General features: G+C 32.9%; 1 protein-coding gene across 3 annotated transcripts in view; it reads right to left on the bottom strand.

Annotated features, from left to right (window-relative positions):
• WDR7 (WD repeat domain 7) overlaps positions 1-20220 on the bottom strand; it is a 472816-nt gene that overhangs the window by 200812 nt on the left and 251784 nt on the right. For all 3 annotated transcript variants that reach the window (XM_074279428.1, XM_074279427.1, XM_074279429.1), the window contains one exon: positions 17429-17653. In XM_074279428.1, the coding sequence (XP_074135529.1) occupies positions 17429-17653 (225 nt within the window). The remainder of the gene's footprint in view (positions 1-17428; positions 17654-20220) is intronic.

The following is a 20220-nucleotide window of genomic DNA, read 5'->3' as shown; positions in this document are numbered from 1 at the left end:
CCAAAAAGTTCTCCATATACTTAATGTCTTTTCCCACTCAAAAGCAACTGAAAACATTAAGAAAAACAATTTGAAAACAAATAGGAAAATAAACTTTTAACACATTGTTTTCCATTTTCATGGGATCTTAAAGAGTTTTCAGTCAGCTAATAAAGATGACATTGAAATATTTTATGACATAAGACATTGTAGACTACATTCTCTATTCGGGAGAGGCCTCTATGTTCAGAAACCAAAGATCACAGATTACAAGAACCATTTCATTCAGATCTATAAAACAGGAGGAATAAAAGAGACAGAAATCATCATATGAAAAATCAAGGGGAAATTAAGAAGGGAGGGAGGGAAGGAAAAAGGGAAGAAAGAAGAAAGGATGGGAGGGAGGGGGAGAAGGAGAGGAAAGGAAAAACGGAAGAGATAAAAGGAAAGAAGGGATGGAGGGTGGGAAGGAGGGAGGGAAGAGAGAAAAAGAGAGGGGAGAAGTAATAAACATTTGCAAAGTGCCTACTATATGCCAGGAACTGTGCTAAGCACTTTACAAATATCTTATTTGATCCTCAAGGTAGGAATAGTTATCCCCATCTTCTAGATGAAGAAATTGAAGCAAATAGAGGTTAAGTGATTTGCTCGGGTTCATAGTTAGTAAGTGGATTTGAGCTCAGGAAGATGAATCCTTCTGACTCCAGGCTGGCACCCTATCTCTTATTACATCTAGCTGTCCAGATTTATAAAGTATTCATGCTGAATTTGAACTCAAGACTTCCTAACTCTTGGCCTAGGACTTCATCCACTGAGCCTCCTAGCTATATAGGTGTTGAATAGAAGGATGGTGGCACCAACAAAAATAAGGACATTAAGTATATAAGAAGGATGAAATATGTTGAACTTGCTATATTATCTATTCTCTTACTATCACAAACTGATTCCCTGGTAAAAGAGAATTCAGAAATTACAAAATCCCATACTTATAACCAACCAACATAAGAAATAGCCAAGACATATACAGTTCAATGGAAGGAAAGTTCATTTGCTTGTAGCTTGATGATTACAGAATGTGGCACTGAGTTGAATATTAAGAATAAGGAGACAGTTCAATAGGGGTGAGTTGGGGAAGAGCATCCGAAGCATAAAGAGTAGTCCTATTAAAAGCTTAAAGCATTTTGTGTAAAACTGAGTAATCTGTCTAGATAATATGAAGTGAACAATGTAAAATACAGTTGAATATATGAAATGGTATTAAATTAGAGGTTCTTGAATGCCAGGTAAAGAGTTTCAACTTTTGAATGGATGTCCATCAATTGGAGAATGGTTGGGTAAATTGTAGTATATGAAGGTTATGGAATATTATTGCTCTGTAAGAAATGACCAGCAGGAGGAATACAGAGAGACTTGGAGAGACTTAAATCAACTGTTGCTGAGTGAAATGAGCAGAACCAGAAGATCACTATACACTTCAACAACAATACTGTTTGAGGATGTATTCTGATGGAAGTGGAAATCTTCAACATAAAGAAGATCCAACTCACTTCCAGTTGATCAATGATGGACAGAAATAACTATACCCAGAGAAGGAACACTGGGAAGCGAATGTAAATTGTTAGCACTACTGTCTATCTACCCAAGTTACTTATACCTTCGGAAGCTAATAATTAATGTGCAACAAGAAAATGGTATTTACACACATATATTGTATCTAGGTTATATTGTAACACATGTAAAATGTATGGGATTAACTGCCATGGGGGGGGGGAGTGGAGGGAGGGAGGGGATAATTTGGAAAAATGAATAAAAAAAAAAAGTTTCAACTTTATTCATTAATCAAAGAAGAGTCAGTTTTTCATCAGAGCAATGACACATTAGAGCTATGCATTAAGAAGATTAATCTAATAATACTAAATGGGGAGTAGGCTAAATGGGGATGAGCTTGAGGCAGGTAGACTACTTTAGGAGGCTACTTGTGACAGTTCAGACAAAAGTTAATGAGAATGTAGAAGAGGGAACAAAAAAAAAAAAGTAAAAGGGGACAAATTCAAGATATTTTGTAGAAAAATCAGTAAGACTTGGTTACTGGATATGATGGGGTAAGAGAATTAATTGTCAAAGGTAAACCTGGGTTTTCAAATTCACAAAAAAAGGGAGGAGTTTTGTGGCAATTTATTTCTGACATCCTGAATTTGAAATATTGGTGATATTGGTGGAAATGGTCAGCAGGCAAAAGGAAATGTGGGTTAGCGCTAGAGACATAAATTTAGTAGCCAGCTATTTGGCAATGGAAGCTAAAGCCAGGGTAATAAATAATTTAGCCAAGACAGAAAATGTAAAGAAAAGAAGTTAAGGGAACAAGCATTAACTGCCTACTACTTGCCAGGTACTGCTAAGCATTTCTAAAATATCTCATTTGATCTTCACAAAAACCTTAGGAGGTAGATACTGTTATCATCCCGATTTTACAGTAAAAGAAACTGAGAAAGGCAGAGATTAAGTGATTTTTACCAGTCATAGAATCTGAGGTCACATTTGAAATCAGGTGTTCCTGATTTCAGGCCAAGAGCTCTATTTGCCTTTAAGGAAATAGGAAGAAAAATTTATTTCAGAGGAACCCTGGGAGGAGGAGTATCTACTATCTATACTGATTCCTTCCCTCATATATCACAATGAGTGTGTTTTGTCTGTCTCTTTCAACTCCTAATTGTGCTGATACAGAGTAATTGACTTAACTTTATCACTTATGTTACAACGTTTCTTAAATTGTAGATTGCCATCCCATATGGGGTCACATAACTAAATGTGGGAGTCCCAAAATAATGATTTATTATCAATAAGTGTTTGATTTGTATACCTTTTTTGTACACCTATATACCAGGGATCCTGTAAAAATTTCTTGGGCAAAAAGGGGTGGTAAGTGGAAAAAGTTGAAGAAGCCCGGATTTATAAAAAGGAAGACAACCTAACAATAAACTTCCTTAAATATCTCCTTCTACTCTTCTAACATTATCACTTTTAACTTCTTTTCATTCAATCTCTGAGGAAGAAGGATCCCTATTCCTTACTACAATTAACCACTCTGTGTCTTTGATCCTACCACCTCAGGCTTCTATCAGGTACTTATTCTAGTAATTATTGTCTCTTTCATTTTAACAAAAAACAAACTCCAAAACTTACAACTTCTAATGATGATTTTCTTTTCAAAACACACACACTTCCAAGTATATCCTTCTCTTCTCCAAGAAACTGACATCTTTAATTTCTACAAACTATTTCCTATCTACATATAAAGATGTATAAATCTTTTTAGAACTAAAAATAACTTCATCTCACCCAGCAAGCTCACCTAGCTACCTTTTCATCTCTCTTTCACTTTCTTACTTAACTCCCTTATAAAGCTGCCTGTACACAATCACTTCAGTACCTGACCATCTACATTTTCCCTACCCTCTTGCAATCTGATTTTTGCCTCTATTGAAACTGATCTCTCAGAGGTCTAAATTTCCATGACATTTAATTTCACTTTCCTTGATGTTTCTGCAGCACATAATGCTGTAGGGCTGGCTCCTCTTTCCAGATAACTTTCCTTTCCCTCAGATTCAAAAGCATCTAACTCTTCTAGTTCTTCTCTTAATTACTCTTCTTCTAGGGATTTTGAGGTAGGGGGTTCTCCAGATCTTCATCCCATCTTGTTTTCAATTATGACAACAACAAAGCTGCTTTCCTATCTCTAGAACTGATTTCTAAATTTAGTAGGCTCCAGCTTCATATTTCTATCAGTCACCTTCATTTTTCTGTCTCATAAGCAACTCCAATATATATTCACAAATGGCCTTGTTTTCTAAACAAGTTTTCTTTCTAATTTCACTGTTTATGCTGACAGCATCCTTATTAATTCAAATTTTCATATTTGAAATGTTGGTACTATCTTTGACTTTCCCCCCTGTGGCGACTGCGCTAGCACCCTGGGTAGTACCTTAAAATCAGCCAGAGTCAGAATAAGCAAAAGTCTTTATTCTTGATCTTTAGCGGTGGAAGTGAAGAGAGTGGACTGGTAGGATCTCTGCTACCTCACCTCCTCCTCTCTCTCACAGAAGTGACCCTGGCAAGTCTCCCTGCACCCCCTAGTCCCTCCCACAATTCTCTGTATACACCAAACAATTGGGCCAGCCCAGGATAGTGGGAAGGGCCATTTTCCAAGCATATTCTTATAGAGTATTATCCAATCAGTAATTAGCCTCAAGTGCTTAATTGTCTTACCCCAGTGCATTGACTCAAAAGTTTCAACCCTTTACACCCCCCAATCTCTCATTTTCATTCATCATTCATGATAATTCTACCTCATTAATATCTCTTATGTCTATTTTATTTTTGCTTTTTATTTTTAACTCTAGCACTTAACATAGTGTTTGGCATTCAACAAGCATATTATAAATGCATGTTGATTGGGTAGGAAAGGGAAATGTGATTACCAACCTCACTACAACTAATATAGACAGAAAAGGCCTCGAATATAACTTCTTAATGAGGTATATATACCCTGACCTCTTTCTCAGGTATGAACACATTTCTTATTGAACCAACTAAAATAGGAAAAAGCTATACTACATGCAAAGTATTATACTAAGCAAATGGGGAATAAACAAGGAGAATAGCCCCTGATGTCTAGAAATTCACATTTAAATAGGAAAACATAACTCAAGAAGGGAACTATGTGACTGTCTGAGAAGACAAATGGGCCAATCCCATTTGTTGCAGAGGAAGCAGGTGCAAAAAAGTCTCTTGTCTAGAAAAGGGCCTAGGAGGAAGAAGTGCTCTGGTCTCAGTGGCCAGGGCACCAATTATACCAATGAAAGACCACTTTTGAGGAGTAGAGATACACACTCTAGCTTATAAGAATAGAGAGAGATCATTATTCAATGGGAAGAAACAAAAGGACAAGACCAGATAATCAAGAATTAGAAGTCAGGCTATTAAGAGAAGTAAATGCTGGGAACTCAGAGTGAAGACTTTATTGATACAAAAAGAACTTCTTAGCCCTGAGTTGAAAGTTGTTTTTGCCACGCAAAAATTTTAAATATATGCTTTGCTAAAACTCTCGAAGTCTGAGCCCACTTTCCTCAGGGTCACTCTGTATATCTGCTGCAGAGAGTATTCCAAGGGACAAAATGAGGAAAAATGGGAGAAACATCATTCTTCTTATAAAATTTGGTCATATCATCTTAGCAAATGTGTTCACTATTAATGAAAAACAAAACAGAGGGAGTTACAACAGTAACAGAAATTCTTATTCAATCAATTTCAACCCTTCATGACCCCATTTGTTGTTTTTTCTGACAGTGGTTTGCCACTACCACTGCCTTCTCTAGCTCATTTGAAGAATGAGGAAAGTGAAGCAGAGTTGAGTGACTTATCCAGGATCACACAACTAAGAAGTATCTGAGGTCAGGTCTGAAATCAGATCTTCTTGATTCTAGGCAGAGTTTACTATCCACTATATGATCTAGTAGAAATAGTTACCAACAAGATAATCCCTAAAACTCAAGCCAGCAGCCACTGCCTGGGGAATCTATACTGGGTGTAGGAGTATAAATGGGGCAAAGTGTTTACATATATATATATATATATATATGAATGAAATCTATTCCCACTACAACCACCCTATGGTTAGTCCTCATTAACATCCACCTATGCTACTGCCATAACTTCCAAATTATATATCTCCATTTTTTTCACTACTCTGAATATTCATAATTTTATTAAATTTATTTTATTTTATTTGGTCATTTTAATCACTCTCCAAAATAGTTCCACTGAAAACTCTTAAGAGTTTATGGAAAGACAGAAATACATTAATGCATTCCTGGTGAAACCCTCAGGTCAGAAAATAACTGGAATTGTTTTAAGAAAGTAGACTTAAATATCTACTCACTATGATCCAGAGAGTACACGTTCCTAAGGAGATTAATGTTGAAAATAAAGATCCCACATACATCAAAATATCTTCAATAGTAAAAACTCATCTATTAGGGAATCTAATGACTCAATGGCCTGAAGTTCTTTACAATTTTAAATTATTCAACTGAGGAATAACTAAGCAAAATACACGAATGTTTTGGGATACTGTACTTAAATTTGAAAAAAAAAATTGGCTATTGCTAAGCTTTAAAAAAAAAAAAAAAAAAAGTTAGGCCAGCAGGAAGGAAGGACAGAATGCCAAAATGATGAATGAATATGGTATATAGATGAATGAATATGAAATATGAACATGGTAAGAAAATGGAGGCCAGCTATGCAAACAACTCATTCTGGAGTCTAGAAATGGAAAAAAGAAAGAACAGCAGAGTTGGGGTGGAAAAAAAAAGTTTTTTTGTATAAGGGAGATGAACTTAATTATAGGAGAAAAAGGACTTAATGGATAGAAAGTAATCAAGTTTCAAATGAATGAATGATTGATTAATAGAGGAAATTACTGAACGAGACAAAAGGTGAGAGAAAAAGAGTAAAAATAATAATAATAATATTTACATTATTCTTTAAGGAATCTCATTTGAACTTCAATATAAACTTAAGGCAGATGCTATTATTACCCCTATTTTACAAATGGGAAAACAAAAGCTGAGAGTTTAAGAGGTCAATCAATAGTTACACAATCAGCAAATGTCTAAGAATAATTTTGAAATTGGGTCTTCCTAACTCTATATGCAGTACTGCATCCACTATGCCAAACTGTTTCTCCATGTTTGAAGTACAAAGTATACTGTGGGTTACCTTGGATAAGAAAAAAAGTCAATTTTTCCTTTGATAACTTAATCTAAAGTCTTGAAAGGTTTATATAAAATAAGTTGGAGTAGTGATCAAATACAAAAGAGAAACAGAAAGTGATGTCTCTTTCTTGGTAGGGACTACAAAACTTGTAAAACAGTGTTTCAGTACCTAAACTTAAAAATTGAAATTTCTATTATGCCTCAAGCATATTTCATCAGTTCTAACAGAATTGGTGACCTAGGAGTACTGACAAAGGATATGTTGTTTTATAACCTATAATTCGTTCTAAGTAATTATATATAATCTGTATTGTTTCCTTTTCAAAAATAATCTCAAATCAATGGCATAACTTTCTAAGATCACTCTACAATTCAAATAAAATATTTTGATGATCATTCTGAAATAAATTAAGTTTTAGATACAGCTCCTACAATGTCTTTAAATATTATTAAGTAAATTTTAGCAGATAATAACAAACAAGCTTTTTTTTACTCTTTTAGTATGAATAAATATATTTTCATGGAGTGGTCTCTTTAGCAGTTTACTAAATATGATAAAAGCTAGACTTTCTTAGTTACTGCTAAGTCGGACTGCTATTTAATTTTATGTAATAATAGTCTCTGACGGAATTATGACAATTATTTAGTAAAGAGCTAGAAGAAGTAATAATATATTATAAAAAGACCTTTTCTGGTATGTGTACTAAACCAATTTAATTCAGATTCTTTTTCTTTATTTATTATTAAGCATTATTTCCACTCTAAAACAAATAAAAATATATAGGTATTCACAAAGAAAAAAAAATTAACAGTTTTCTGAAAATAGTAACATCTCAAGGGTTTGTTTCTCAAACTAAGCATTTATGAACATGTCAACTTTACTCTTTTAATGGAAATAAAATAGCCATTTACCCTTTGAGGTTATAGGATTATCAGAAATTTTTACCACAATGAGTATATATTTATTACACAGAGGACCAATAAAATAATACCTGGTCAAAGACAGTCTTAGGTCCGTTGAATTTAGAATAAATTTATATCAATAAAGCTTTAAACAAATGCTAATAAATGAAAAAAATCACGACGATTTAAAGACATTACTTTACATTACTAGGTGAAAAGGATATAGCAAATCATTTATAGGAATACTGAAAAGAAAAGACCAACAATTTGAGATATGTCACTAAGAGCAATTTTAAAATTTAAAACAATAAATCAAAACATGCCTCCTTAAGAAAGACTTTTAAAAAATCTGTCAAGAAAGTAAAAGGTAAAATTTTGTTAATAATGCTTTTCTGTGTGATAAAGAATAGAAACAATTTAAAGTATGTAAATCTTAATTTTGATAAAACTCACTAAATTGTAGATGAGAAGTATGGTCTAGTGGACACTACAGTATATATTACCTGTTTGGAAATGTGGTTTGTATTCCAAAGCCACATTCTAGTATTTATTCAGTTCACTAAGTGACACTTGTGAATCCTCTTTATACTTTTATTTCCCAATCTATAAATAACAAATTTACTAACATCCCCATAGACAATTAAAAGCTTTTTAAAAGAACACATATAAATATAAAGAATGGTTCATTTACAGTTCTTCTCTACTTATCCATTTCATGATCAAGTTAGTGCAGAGATCCCATTCATTATGAAAGTAATAAAGATAATGCTTTAGCTAAGATGAAGACTTTTCACAAAGATACAAAAAACAGAAGCATTTCAGAATGGAACAATTAGCCAATTCACCAATATTAACTTTCAATAGCTGTACTACAATCACAGTTATTATTAAACAGAGAAAAAATATCAGAAGACCCATCAGGCTTTCAATATTTACTAAACTTTTTAGTAAAAGCATTTTAATTAATAGACTTAGCAATAACTAAGAAAGTCTAGCTTTATCATATTTAGCAAACTGCTAAAGGCCACTCCATGAAAATATATTTATCCGTACCAAAAGAGTAAAAAAAGTTTGTCTGTTATTATTTGCTAAAATTTACTTAGTTAATATTTAAAGACATTGTAGGGGGTATATCTAAAACTTAATTTGTTTCAGAAAATGCTTCTATCTTAAGCTTGCCATCTAAGCCAGTCTGATGAGTATGAGGTGGTACTCAGAATTGTTTTAATTTAATTTTCATTTCTCTAATAATTAGTGATTTAGAGCAATATTTTCATATGGTTATTAAGAGTTTAGATTTCTTCCTCTGAAAATTGCTTATTTATATCTTTTGAACATTTATCAATTGGAGAATGGCTTTTATTTTTATAAAATTTGACTCAGGTTGCTCTATATCTTAGACTTTTATCAGATAAATCTGATGGAATGCTTTCTCTCCTGCCCCCATCATCCATTTTCCTGCAATAACTTTGTGTGGGAACTTAACTGAAAATTTCTATTTCACCTTCTATGAACCTCTATCTCTTGTTGGTTATGAACTCTTCACATATTTATTAATCTGATAGACGACTTCTATATTTTACTAATTTGCCTACGATACCACAATTTATGTCTAAATCATATACCCATTTTGAGCTTACTTTGATATAAAGTGTGAGGATGTTGATTTATATTTTGTTTTTGACAGACTACTTTCCAGAAGTTTTATTGAACAGTGACAGAATCTGTTTCTTTAAAAACTTCTCTAAATCTTATCCAGCACTCAACTATTTCAAAGATTATACCTTTGTAATATAGTTTGAAATCTTGTACTACTATATCCTTTTGAAGGGGAGGGTAATGTTTATTTCCTTGATAATTTTGACCTTTTCTTTTTCCAGATGAATTTTTTTAAGTTGTCTAAAATAATACTTTGTTAGTTTGGTATGGTCCTAAATAAGTAAATTAATTTAAGTAATATTCTCATCTGTATGCTATTGGTTTGGCCTATCCACAGGCAAATAATATTTCTCCAAATATTTAGATCTGTCTTTACATATGTATAAAGAATGTTTTGTAATTGTGTTCACACAGTTCCTTTGGATTTCTTGGCAGGCAGACTCTCAAGTATTTTATGCCATCCATACTTATTTTAAATGAAATTTCTTTTCCTAAAAATTGAAATTCTTTTTTTATTTTAAAGAAATTTCTTTTCCTATCTCTTCTTATTAGGTTTTGTTGATGATACATAGTAATGCTAATGATTTCATATTCTGCAATTCTGTTAAAGGTATTATCTGGATTAGTGTTTTTTTAGCTGACTCTCTAAAATTCCCCACATAAACTATCATATAATTTACAAAAAGTGATAGTTTTGTTTTCTCTTTGTCTCTTTGGTTGCTTTATTTTTTTATTACTGAAATTGCCAGCATTTATAATAAAATATTGAATAATAAAAGTGACAACAGGCAAACCTATTTAACCCCTGATCTTACTAGAATGGCAAGTTTAATTCCATTATAGATACTTGCTCTTTGTCTTAGAGAGATACTAACTATAACTTTAAGGAAAGCTCTGCTCATTCCCATACTTTCTAGTTCTCTTTGTTATAAGAAGGATGCACATTGTATTTTGCTAAAAGTTTTTCTACATTTATTAAAACAATCATATTTAAAATCTAGAGATAATGACAAAAGTTCTCGTACATGCTTCTGAAGCATAAAGGAATATAGTTATACATCAATATATGTAAATGAGCAAGAGCTATTGTTTAGCTGACAGAGTTCTATATATTGATGATCACTTCAGAAATGACAGAAACCATTGACCAAGCTATACCAGGAAATGAAGGTTTTTATTGGCAATACTAAACTAGAAAGAAAACTATCTATTATTCTACTTAGGCAACAGTGTCAAGGATGACAGAAACAATGAAAACTGAATAAAACTGGATAAGACAATCTTTGAAAAGCTGGCATAGAGCCTACTACCAAAATAATATCATTTTCCATACCAAGAAAAATTCTATAAATCCACATTATGATTTAAGCTCTTGTATGTCTTGAAGGTCTAAAACTACAATGGCTATTAGCACTACAGGATTTTTAAAAGTCATTTTAATAATTTCACATAAATGGTCTTTAGTACATAAAACAGCAGAAAACTAACAAGCTTTTGAAATATAAAAGCTGTACAATGAAAAGATATCCAACATTGAGTTGAACATGTATGGAGAATGAATTATAACAGGGTGCAGAAACAGCTGTTCTATGACAAGCTCATGTCGGAGGAACATAAGGAAGAGAAGCAGAAAACATGCTTTAAAGATGCATTGAAGCATAGTATGAAACATATGGCATAGCTGCAGATTACTGGGAATGAGAGAAGCAGAAAAATGAGACTGGCATATATCAGTGAAGGTATGGAGTAGGCAACTTTGAAAAACCAAAATGAAAATAGTAGCAAGACAGACAGATAAACAGGAAAGAAGGGAAGGAGGGAAGGAGGGAAGGAAGAAGGAAGGGAAAAAGGAAGAAAGGAAGGAAGGAAGGAAGGAAGGAAGGAAGGAAGGAAGGAAGGAAGGAAGGAAGGAAGGAAGGAAGGAAGGAAGGAAGGAAGGAAGGAAGGAAGGAAGGAAGGAAGGAAGGAAGGAAGGAAGGAAGGAAGGAAGGAAGAAAGGAAGGGAAGAAGGGAGGGAGGGGAAAGAGAGAAAGAAAACAAAATGAAATCTCCTTGGAACAACAAAATAAACCCAAAGTTCCAACTTTGTAAAGCAAAGAATAACCAATAATCTACACTGAAACTAACTAAAGCTTTTGGGGAAGAGATATCTGTGCCTGAATTTAGTGTGAAAAAGACAGTTGGCTCTCATGTAGGTACCTTAGAAAGCAGCAGAAGGAAGTAATGTCTTTTTGTACTATTTCATAATTTATCTAAGAAACAGGAAGGTCTACACTATTAAAAATATTGCAATATAGTATAAAACTAGAAACAAAGGAAATGGATCAATTAGAGAGGATCATTGAAAAATTGTGGCTTTGCAAATGAAAATGTTTTTGTGTTAGAAGAAATGACAAATGTGAAAAAAATCAGAAAATAATGGAATGCTTTATATGAACTGATACAGAATGAAATAAACAGAACCAGCAATATGGCTAAAAGACTAAAATATAACTGAAATTTACCAAAAGGTAATTGATTTTTACAAAGTAATTAATGATCAATCTTGGTCTTAAAAACTGATGATGAACCATACCTCCTTCCTCTCAGTATAATTGATCAGGGATGTGGAATATATATGCTTAAAACAGATTGCTCATTTAATTTAAATTTGCTTAAATAGTTTTTCTTTAAATGTTTTTTTCTTTATTATAAGACTATAAATAAGAATCACTATGATTTGTAACAAAAGCTAACAATAAAACTTAAAAAAGCCCAAAAAAACAACAGGATTCCATAATTTTTTCCATTCCAGTTCTCTAATATTTTATAAATCCCATTGTCAGAAAGTACATTCATAGTGAACTTAAATATCTCAATCTACAGATTAAGCCTATATCATCCTAGTCTATCTTATATGGAATCAGAGAACAGTTATTTGCCAATATCTTTATAATAACCCTTGAGATATTTGAATGCTGTTATTAATATTTTATCTTCTTTTTTTAATAGTTTTTATTTACCAGATATATTCATGGGTAATTTTACAGCACTGACAATTGCCAAACCTTTTGTTCTAATTTTTCCCCTCCTTCCCCTCCGCCCAGATGGCAGGTTGACCAATACATGTTAAATATGTTAAAGTATAAATTAAAATATTAATATTTTATCTTCAACACAAATATAATACAAAGCAACTCATTAAGAATATATTATTGTCAAATGCTGAAGGAGATATAAATTTAACAAAGGAGAAAGTCCCTGACTTTAAGCAGCTTGAAGTTGAGGGATAAAACAAGAACATAGATAGTTATAATACTTAGAGGTGAAGACAATTTGGCAGAGTAAAGGTAGGAAACTCAACTTTTATGCTGAATTACTCCAAATTCCTTTAAATAATGATAGTTATAATAATACTAAATATGACATGCATAAGAAATTAGGAAATAAAATCCCATATAGAGTTTGAGAGAAGAACCCCTTTCTTAGCAAGAGATCCAGAAAATTTTCTTGAAGGATATGGCATTTGAGGGGGCTTTAAGGAATAGGAATTCAATAGGCAAAGAACAGAGAGAATTACAAAAAAAAAAAAAAAAAAAAAACAAGACCTAAGATGGGAAAAGATGAAGAATTATAAAAAAATCATGTGTTTAGGGGACAAAAATTGTTCCGTCTTCTGGAACATAGAATACATGGAAGGGAATGAGAGATAAGGTTGAAAAGAGAGAATGGGACTTAAAAGGCTCTGAATGCTAGGCAAAAGATTCTGCCCTTAACTCAGTAGAGCAACAGGGAGAAACAGAAGATTTCTAGTCATCAAACTGACAAACAAACATGTATAGACGATTACTCTGGCAATAGATCAGATTTCATCATTTGCATGACATCAAGAACTTCATTATTTTATAATCATTTAGTTACCATATACAGGGAAGTTGATACCAAATAAAACATATAGAATACAATAAATTTCATAGAAAATCATTATATCTGCTTTATGAATGCAAGAAAGTTTTTTATTCAACCTGGACCTCAGTTTCTTCGCATGCAGATGTCCAATAAACTAACTTTCTAGTTGTTCTAGCTCTAAATTTATAATCCTATGAATTAATCAGAGCTCACTTAGCTTTCTCACCAGCTAAAAAATCTTATCAGTTGAATACAGGTTTAAACATTTCAACTGCTTAATATGAATTTTTTACCTTCTCCTTTGTGTGACAAATTCAGTAGAAATTTTATTACAATTTATTATAATAAATATATAAATAATACATATGAATATAAATATATAAATAATAAATTTATTATACTCTATTATAACTTATTAAAATCTGTTTCTCATGATTGATTTTTCTTCATATCTATCTGGTAATATCAATGTTTTGTTAGGGGAAAGGGAAGGAATATCTAGATTGATTTTCCTCCACAATGAAATGATCTGTCAAAATCACAGAATTGGTAAACATCAGTAGTAGGAGAACTAGAATTCTGACCCTAAGTCCATTGCTATTTGCACTATATAATCTTACAATAAATTTATCTGCTGAATCAAGTAAATTCTATGCCACTAGATTTCCATGATTATAGATGATAAGCTACTAAGTTGTGAATTCCTATTGATATTATTTGTTGATTCTTTCATCTCTGTTATTCATCATCTCACTATTACTGCTGGATCTAATTCTCTGCAAAATGCTTTCTGCCCTGAAAAAACAGGTAGAAAAGATTTGAGGAGTTGGCAAAGTACAATAGAAAAATCACTAGATTTGGAATCTGGTGCCCTGAATGTAATTTCTGCTCCAATAAGTAAATTACTTAAATACTCTTGGCAAAATTGTTCAGCATCTCTGGGCCTCAGTTTTCTTTTCTGAAATGCAAAGAGTTCCCCAAATACACACAAAACCCACACAAATGTGTCACAACTTGTGCTAAGTGGGATTATGTGTGTGTATCTATATCTATATCAATGTGTGTGTTTGTGTATGTATGTATGTGTGTGTGTATGTATATAGTGTAAATGGAAAGTAATCCAATTGTTCCATAAAAAATGAGGGATAACTACACACCTGTCAGATTGTCTAAGACTACAGGAAAAATAATGATGAATGTTGGAGATGTGGGAAAACTGGGACACAGTGACCAATCATAATTTCTAGAGGATTCATGATAAAACATTTCAACGAAAAACTAATTGACTCATTCTGCAGACTGAAGGAATTATTTTCTTTTTTTTAATTACTTTTTTAAAAATTAAGAACATGATTAATGTGGAAACTTGTTTTATATGACTATATATATGCAATAGGTTTTGTTTTTCTTGCCCTTTCAGTGGATGGGTAGGAGGAATTAAAAATTACAATAAAGTAACAATAATGATAATAATATCTCAAAGTGAAAGCCTTATTAGCAGACAAGAGGTTGTAGGAGAGAGGAAGCTCAGGTTCCAGAAAAGGTCTGTTGAAAAAGGTGGATTTTGAGCTAACTTTTGAAGGAAGCCAGGGAAACTAATAGGAAGAAGTAAAGTAAGGGTGTGGGACATTCAAAATATGGAGAGCAGACAGTGAAAAGGCATGGAGGAGGGAAATGTCTCATCTACTACTAAATTAGTAGGATTCGTGTTCATGAAGAGATCACTGGAATGTGATTAGAAAAGTAACATGATCAGACCAAAATTTTAACAAGATGACTTAAAAGTTGAGAATATAAATTTGAAATAATTATGAAAAATCTATAGTTTGAGATATCCAAAAGGCAGTTAGTGATGCAAGAATAGATTAAAGATCAAAAGAAAGGTTAGGGCTGGATATATAGATGTGAGAATCACCTGCATATTAATGAAAATTAAAACAATGGGAGCTGACAAAGGAGAATAGAAGACAGCTCAGAGAAGAGTCTAGGAAATTCTTCATCCATAGTTAGTGGATATCAATTGAATAAATAAACAGCAAAAGAGATTGAGAAAAAGAAGTAACTAAATTTAACATTTTGAAGCTTAAATATTTCACAGCAACATAACACTATTGTCATTAAACTATAATTTGAAATACTGGAATGAGATTTCAGTAGCCATGAATCTCACTGAGAAGGTCCCATTGCATTCTGCAACTTCATCTTTCTCATACAACTTTTCATTCTATTCATGTAGCCTGTATCCCAGTTGACATCCTCATAACCTCTTACTTGGGTTACTTGGTATTTCTTCATCTAGTCAGTCACTCTCCAGCTTGTCAGTTTATCCTTCAAATAACTGACATATTAAGACTTCTAAAAAGCCAGATCCAGCTGTCACTTCCTGACTCAAAAATCTTCAGTGGTTTTCTACACCTCTAGAATATAGTGATTCACAGCTGGGGAGGCTTTTTGGAGAATTGACCGGTCTCTTCACACTGGTCCTTAACAGGATGCAGTTTTATAGCCCTTTGGAAATAGTTCCAAATTGCTCTCCAGAATTGGTTGGATCAATTCACAACTCCACCAACAATTATCATCCCCTCCAACATTTATCATTTCCTGTCATCTTAGCCAATCTGAGAGGTGTGTAGTAGTACCTCAGAATTGTATTAATTTGCACTTCTCTAATCAATAGTGATTTAGAGCATTTTTTCATATGATGAGAAATGGTTTTAATTTCTTCATCTGAAAATTGTCTGTTCATACTCTTTGACCATTTATCAATTGGAGAATGACTTGTATTTTCATAAATTTGAGTCAATTCAATAGAGTTTATTCTTTATCAAGGAGACTGAAGAAACCTACATCTAACCCACCTTCCTTCCATCTCACCCATCCTTCAAGAAACAAATACAATTCTGCAAAGAGGAACAGAATGGAACAATCTCAGAAGTGCCTTTCCTTTTTCAAAATTCTTTCTAGAATCTAGATCCCAACACTTGATCTACTACAATATAATAATAAGCCAAGAATTATAAATGACTTTCTATTGCACTGACATTTAAATTTAGAATACAGAAATTTTTAAAAAACAAAAACGCAATTCATCATTCTTTGATGAATAAGAGGCATGGACTTTGGAAAGGATGAAAAAAAAAATCATTACAGGATAGTGAGACTAGCAGATAAATGAATTTAAAAAACATTTATTAAACACTAGCTGTGTGTCTGATACTAAGTACTGAGGATACAAACACAAAAGAAAGCATTCTCTCACATCAAGAAGCTTACATTTTAATAGAAAAATATATAGGACAATAGAGGAGTGTTTCTGTCCAGGCAATAATAGGAATGCTGAGTATAGTAATGAGACTTATAACTTTGAGATTTTAGGCATTCTTTTCCAAGAATGCTTGTTATGATTTAATTTGGTTATTCTTCCCAGAACAAGAGCGGGGAACTTTAGTTGTATATCAGAATTTAGTACAAGGTGGCTCTGATAAAGGCTTTACATAAAGATGTTAAGTATGGCCAAAAACACCTTGTTTACAACATGGTTTCAATTAGGTAGTAGTTTCCCATAGTGAATCTTAACAACATTTTGGTAACTCTTTTGTATAACACGACAATACAGTACAGATTAAATTCAAAGTTGTTGGAATCTTTTTTCCAAAAATTATTTTAGTCAATAAAGTTCTGGACTTTAATGTAGAGTAGGCTTTGGATAAAATCTCAGTTTGATGATATAGACGAGAAATGTGAACAAAGCTCAGAATCCAGTTCTTGTAAGAGAACTTTTCTTCATGTAAGATCACAGATGTAAAGAAGAGAACTAAGAGATCATCTAATTGAATCCCTACATTTTGCAATTGAAGAAACTGAGATTCAGTGAGATAAAGTATCTTGCTAATGGCCACAGAGCTAAAGAGGGTCAGAGATGAAGACTTTAAGACTTAAGACTTTTTGAATCTAGATGCTAACACTTGATCTACTACAATATAATAATAAGCCCAAGAATTATAAATTACTTTCTGTTGTACTGACATTTAAATTTAGAATACAGAAAATTTTAAAAAACAAAAACACAAGTGTTTTAACCACTACAGTTTGCAAACATTGCATATAATGCATTGGATATTTTCTTTCTTTAATGTAAATATGGTGGAAAAGCGAATATGTTTATTTTTTAAACTATGGTTTTAATATCAAACATTGTATTTAGAAAAGAAAAAAAAAATACTTACAAGTATGTCTGGCTAATGAATAGTTGGATCCACCACTGGTCAAACCAAACCCTTCAGGAATTTGGCTGGAACTTCGAGGTCTTGTCAACAATTTTGGAGGTTCAATTTCTGCACCAAATTCGGCTCCTATAACTCCTAATAAAACAATAGCTGTAGCTTGTTTACGTCTTTCTTCATATGATGTGGATATTTTCTTCATATGTGGGAGACCTGATGATAGGCATCCTGAAATAAGAAATATATATTAATGAGCACATATCAAAATAACACAAACATACACACACAACCCCCCTCTCTTTAAGCAAAATCCAAAGATTTCTCAAACTCAAAACTTTAAAAATAATAAATTTTATTTGAAATTTGTATTTTCATGATTAATTTAGCACAGGTTTAACATATGATATATTTACACATATTTTTGTTTGTGTATATGAGTATAGTTCAAAGAAAAGATACTAATTAGGCTATATATATATATATAGTGTTCCAAAAGTCTTAGTGCAATTTATGCACTAAAATTTCAGGCAAATTCTGTATTATAGGATCTGAACTTTTTAAGGAAAAAAGGCTTGAAAAATTATCAACTTTGGTTTCTTCATTTTACTGATGAGGAAACCTGAAGCTTAGAAAAATTATATGTAAATAGAGAAAAAGCCTAGAGAAAGGTTATATGGGAATGTTACGGGGGAGATTTCCCCCAAAAAATATGGGTTGATTTTGATGGCTGCTGAGGGTCCCTTTCCCATGCTCAAAGTCTAATTCTTGATATTTCCAGAGATTAGTAAAAAGTATGATGCTTCCTAGTTCCAAAGCCAGTATAGGCTCTGTGCTCTCTAACAATGATAAATTCAATAATAGAAATAGATATCTTGTAAATATTCAAGAATTAATGTATGCTTAAAAAAAAAAAAAGAACATAGTTCTTCAAAATATGTGGATCTTGCAAGGATAGAGAAGAGCCCAATCAAAAGAGCTATGAACTAGAAAAAGAAAGAAGATGGTGTAAAACCACCAACTAAGATATCAGAGTAATTAAAAAGTAGAAAGATGAATAACAATAGAAAAGAAATGTCCAAAAATCCATAGGACACCAGAATTCAAGGAGGAGAAAGTAATAAGCCTTTATTTTCATGTGTGTGTGTGTGTGTGTGTGTGTGTGTGTGTGTGTGTGTGTGTGTACACAGAAAGCTGGGAAAAAAATTCCAAATGAACTAGAATAACTAATGTGAGGAAAACAAATATGTTACCAAAAATACCACTGAAATTTGGGGGATAGGATCTTGTTTAAAAGAACAGCAAAGGAAATAGGATGATACAAAATAATACTAATTAAGAAGATATGTTCATATAAGGAAACTGAGGAACTAGAGAAGAGAAGCATGGTAGAAAACATTTCTACAAAGGTGAATGGAGGCAGAAAATGAATGCTATTATAATTGGTTTACATGTAATTAGAGACCACCAGTCAAATGTAAGGGCCTTTTCCCATTCCTTATCTGTAATGATTGCATGCCTTTGACACACTGACCATGCTCTTATCTTTGCTATTTTCTTCTCTGGGATTTCATGACACTGTTCTTCCCTGGTTCTCCTGCTATTTATCTGACCCATTCTTCCTAATTACTCTTGCTGGATCTTGATCCCTATATAAAGCCCATTAAGAGTAAAGGACCCCTAAAACTCAGTTTTGTAATCTTTTCTCACTATATACTACTTCACTTGAACTCACCATGGATTCAACTATTAACTCTATACAGATAATTCTCTGATCACTTGTCCAGTCCTAACTTGTCTCCTGATCTCCATTCTCATATTTCCAACTGACTCTTGGATATTTAGAATTGGATGTGCTGTAGACATCTTAATTACCCCTGCTCTCTTCTCTTCCTCACTTCCTCATTGCATCTCACTCCCTCATTGCATCTCACTCCATGGGTATTCTGTTCAGTTTCAACTTCAATGAAGAAGATGATTCTCCCAAGATAAGCTCATGACTTTTAAACTCACCACCATGCTGCTGACTCAAATTTTGATTGATTTCACTTTCATCAACCTCCTTTCCCTCTGATGACTTCCTTTACTGAGGGCTGAAACTAGACTCAGATCACTCCACTTTACATCTTCTGCTCATCCTGGTTTCAACCCCAAGCAACAAGATACCGTAGGTACTCCTTGGTTCTCCCACTACCCCACTTTCCTACCGCCTTTTATGTACAGTCTCCCCCTTTAGATTGTTAAAGTCAATGAGGGCAGGAACTTTCTTTCTTTTTTGTTAATTATATCCCCAATGCTTTATTTAGCCAGGCACATAGTAGCAATTTTAAAAAATTTAATGAATTGTTTACTGAATTATTTTTGTTGAAGGCACCATCATTCTCAAAATCACCCAATGAATCAATAAGTATTATTAAATGCTTTCTTTGTGAAAGGTGCTGGAAGGAGCAAATGATCTAAAGGGGGAGATAAAAAGCAAAAATATATGTACATATAAGTTATATGCAATAGAAAAGTTTTCCTAGAGAAGGTAGGATTTTAGTTGGGACCTGAAAGACTGACTTTATTCCTTCCTTTGAACTATCTGGGACACATGAAAAATACCAAATGCCATTGTGGGGAGGGGAAGGAAAGGAGGAAAGAAAGAAGCATAGAAGGGAAGGAAGGGAGGGAGAAGAGGAAGGGAGAGAGGAGGAGGAGGAAAGGAGGAAGAGGAGGAAGAAAGGGTGAGAGAAGAGGAGGAAAGGGTAGGAGAGGAGCAAGGGAGAGACACATGTTGGAGACATATTCACAGTTTC

This window comes from Sminthopsis crassicaudata, chromosome 1 (assembly GCF_048593235.1).
Source record: "Sminthopsis crassicaudata isolate SCR6 chromosome 1, ASM4859323v1, whole genome shotgun sequence".
Classification (NCBI taxonomy): domain Eukaryota; kingdom Metazoa; phylum Chordata; class Mammalia; order Dasyuromorphia; family Dasyuridae; genus Sminthopsis; species Sminthopsis crassicaudata.
Note: the sequence above shows the minus strand (reverse complement) of the source record. Positions and strands in the feature narration are given on the sequence as shown.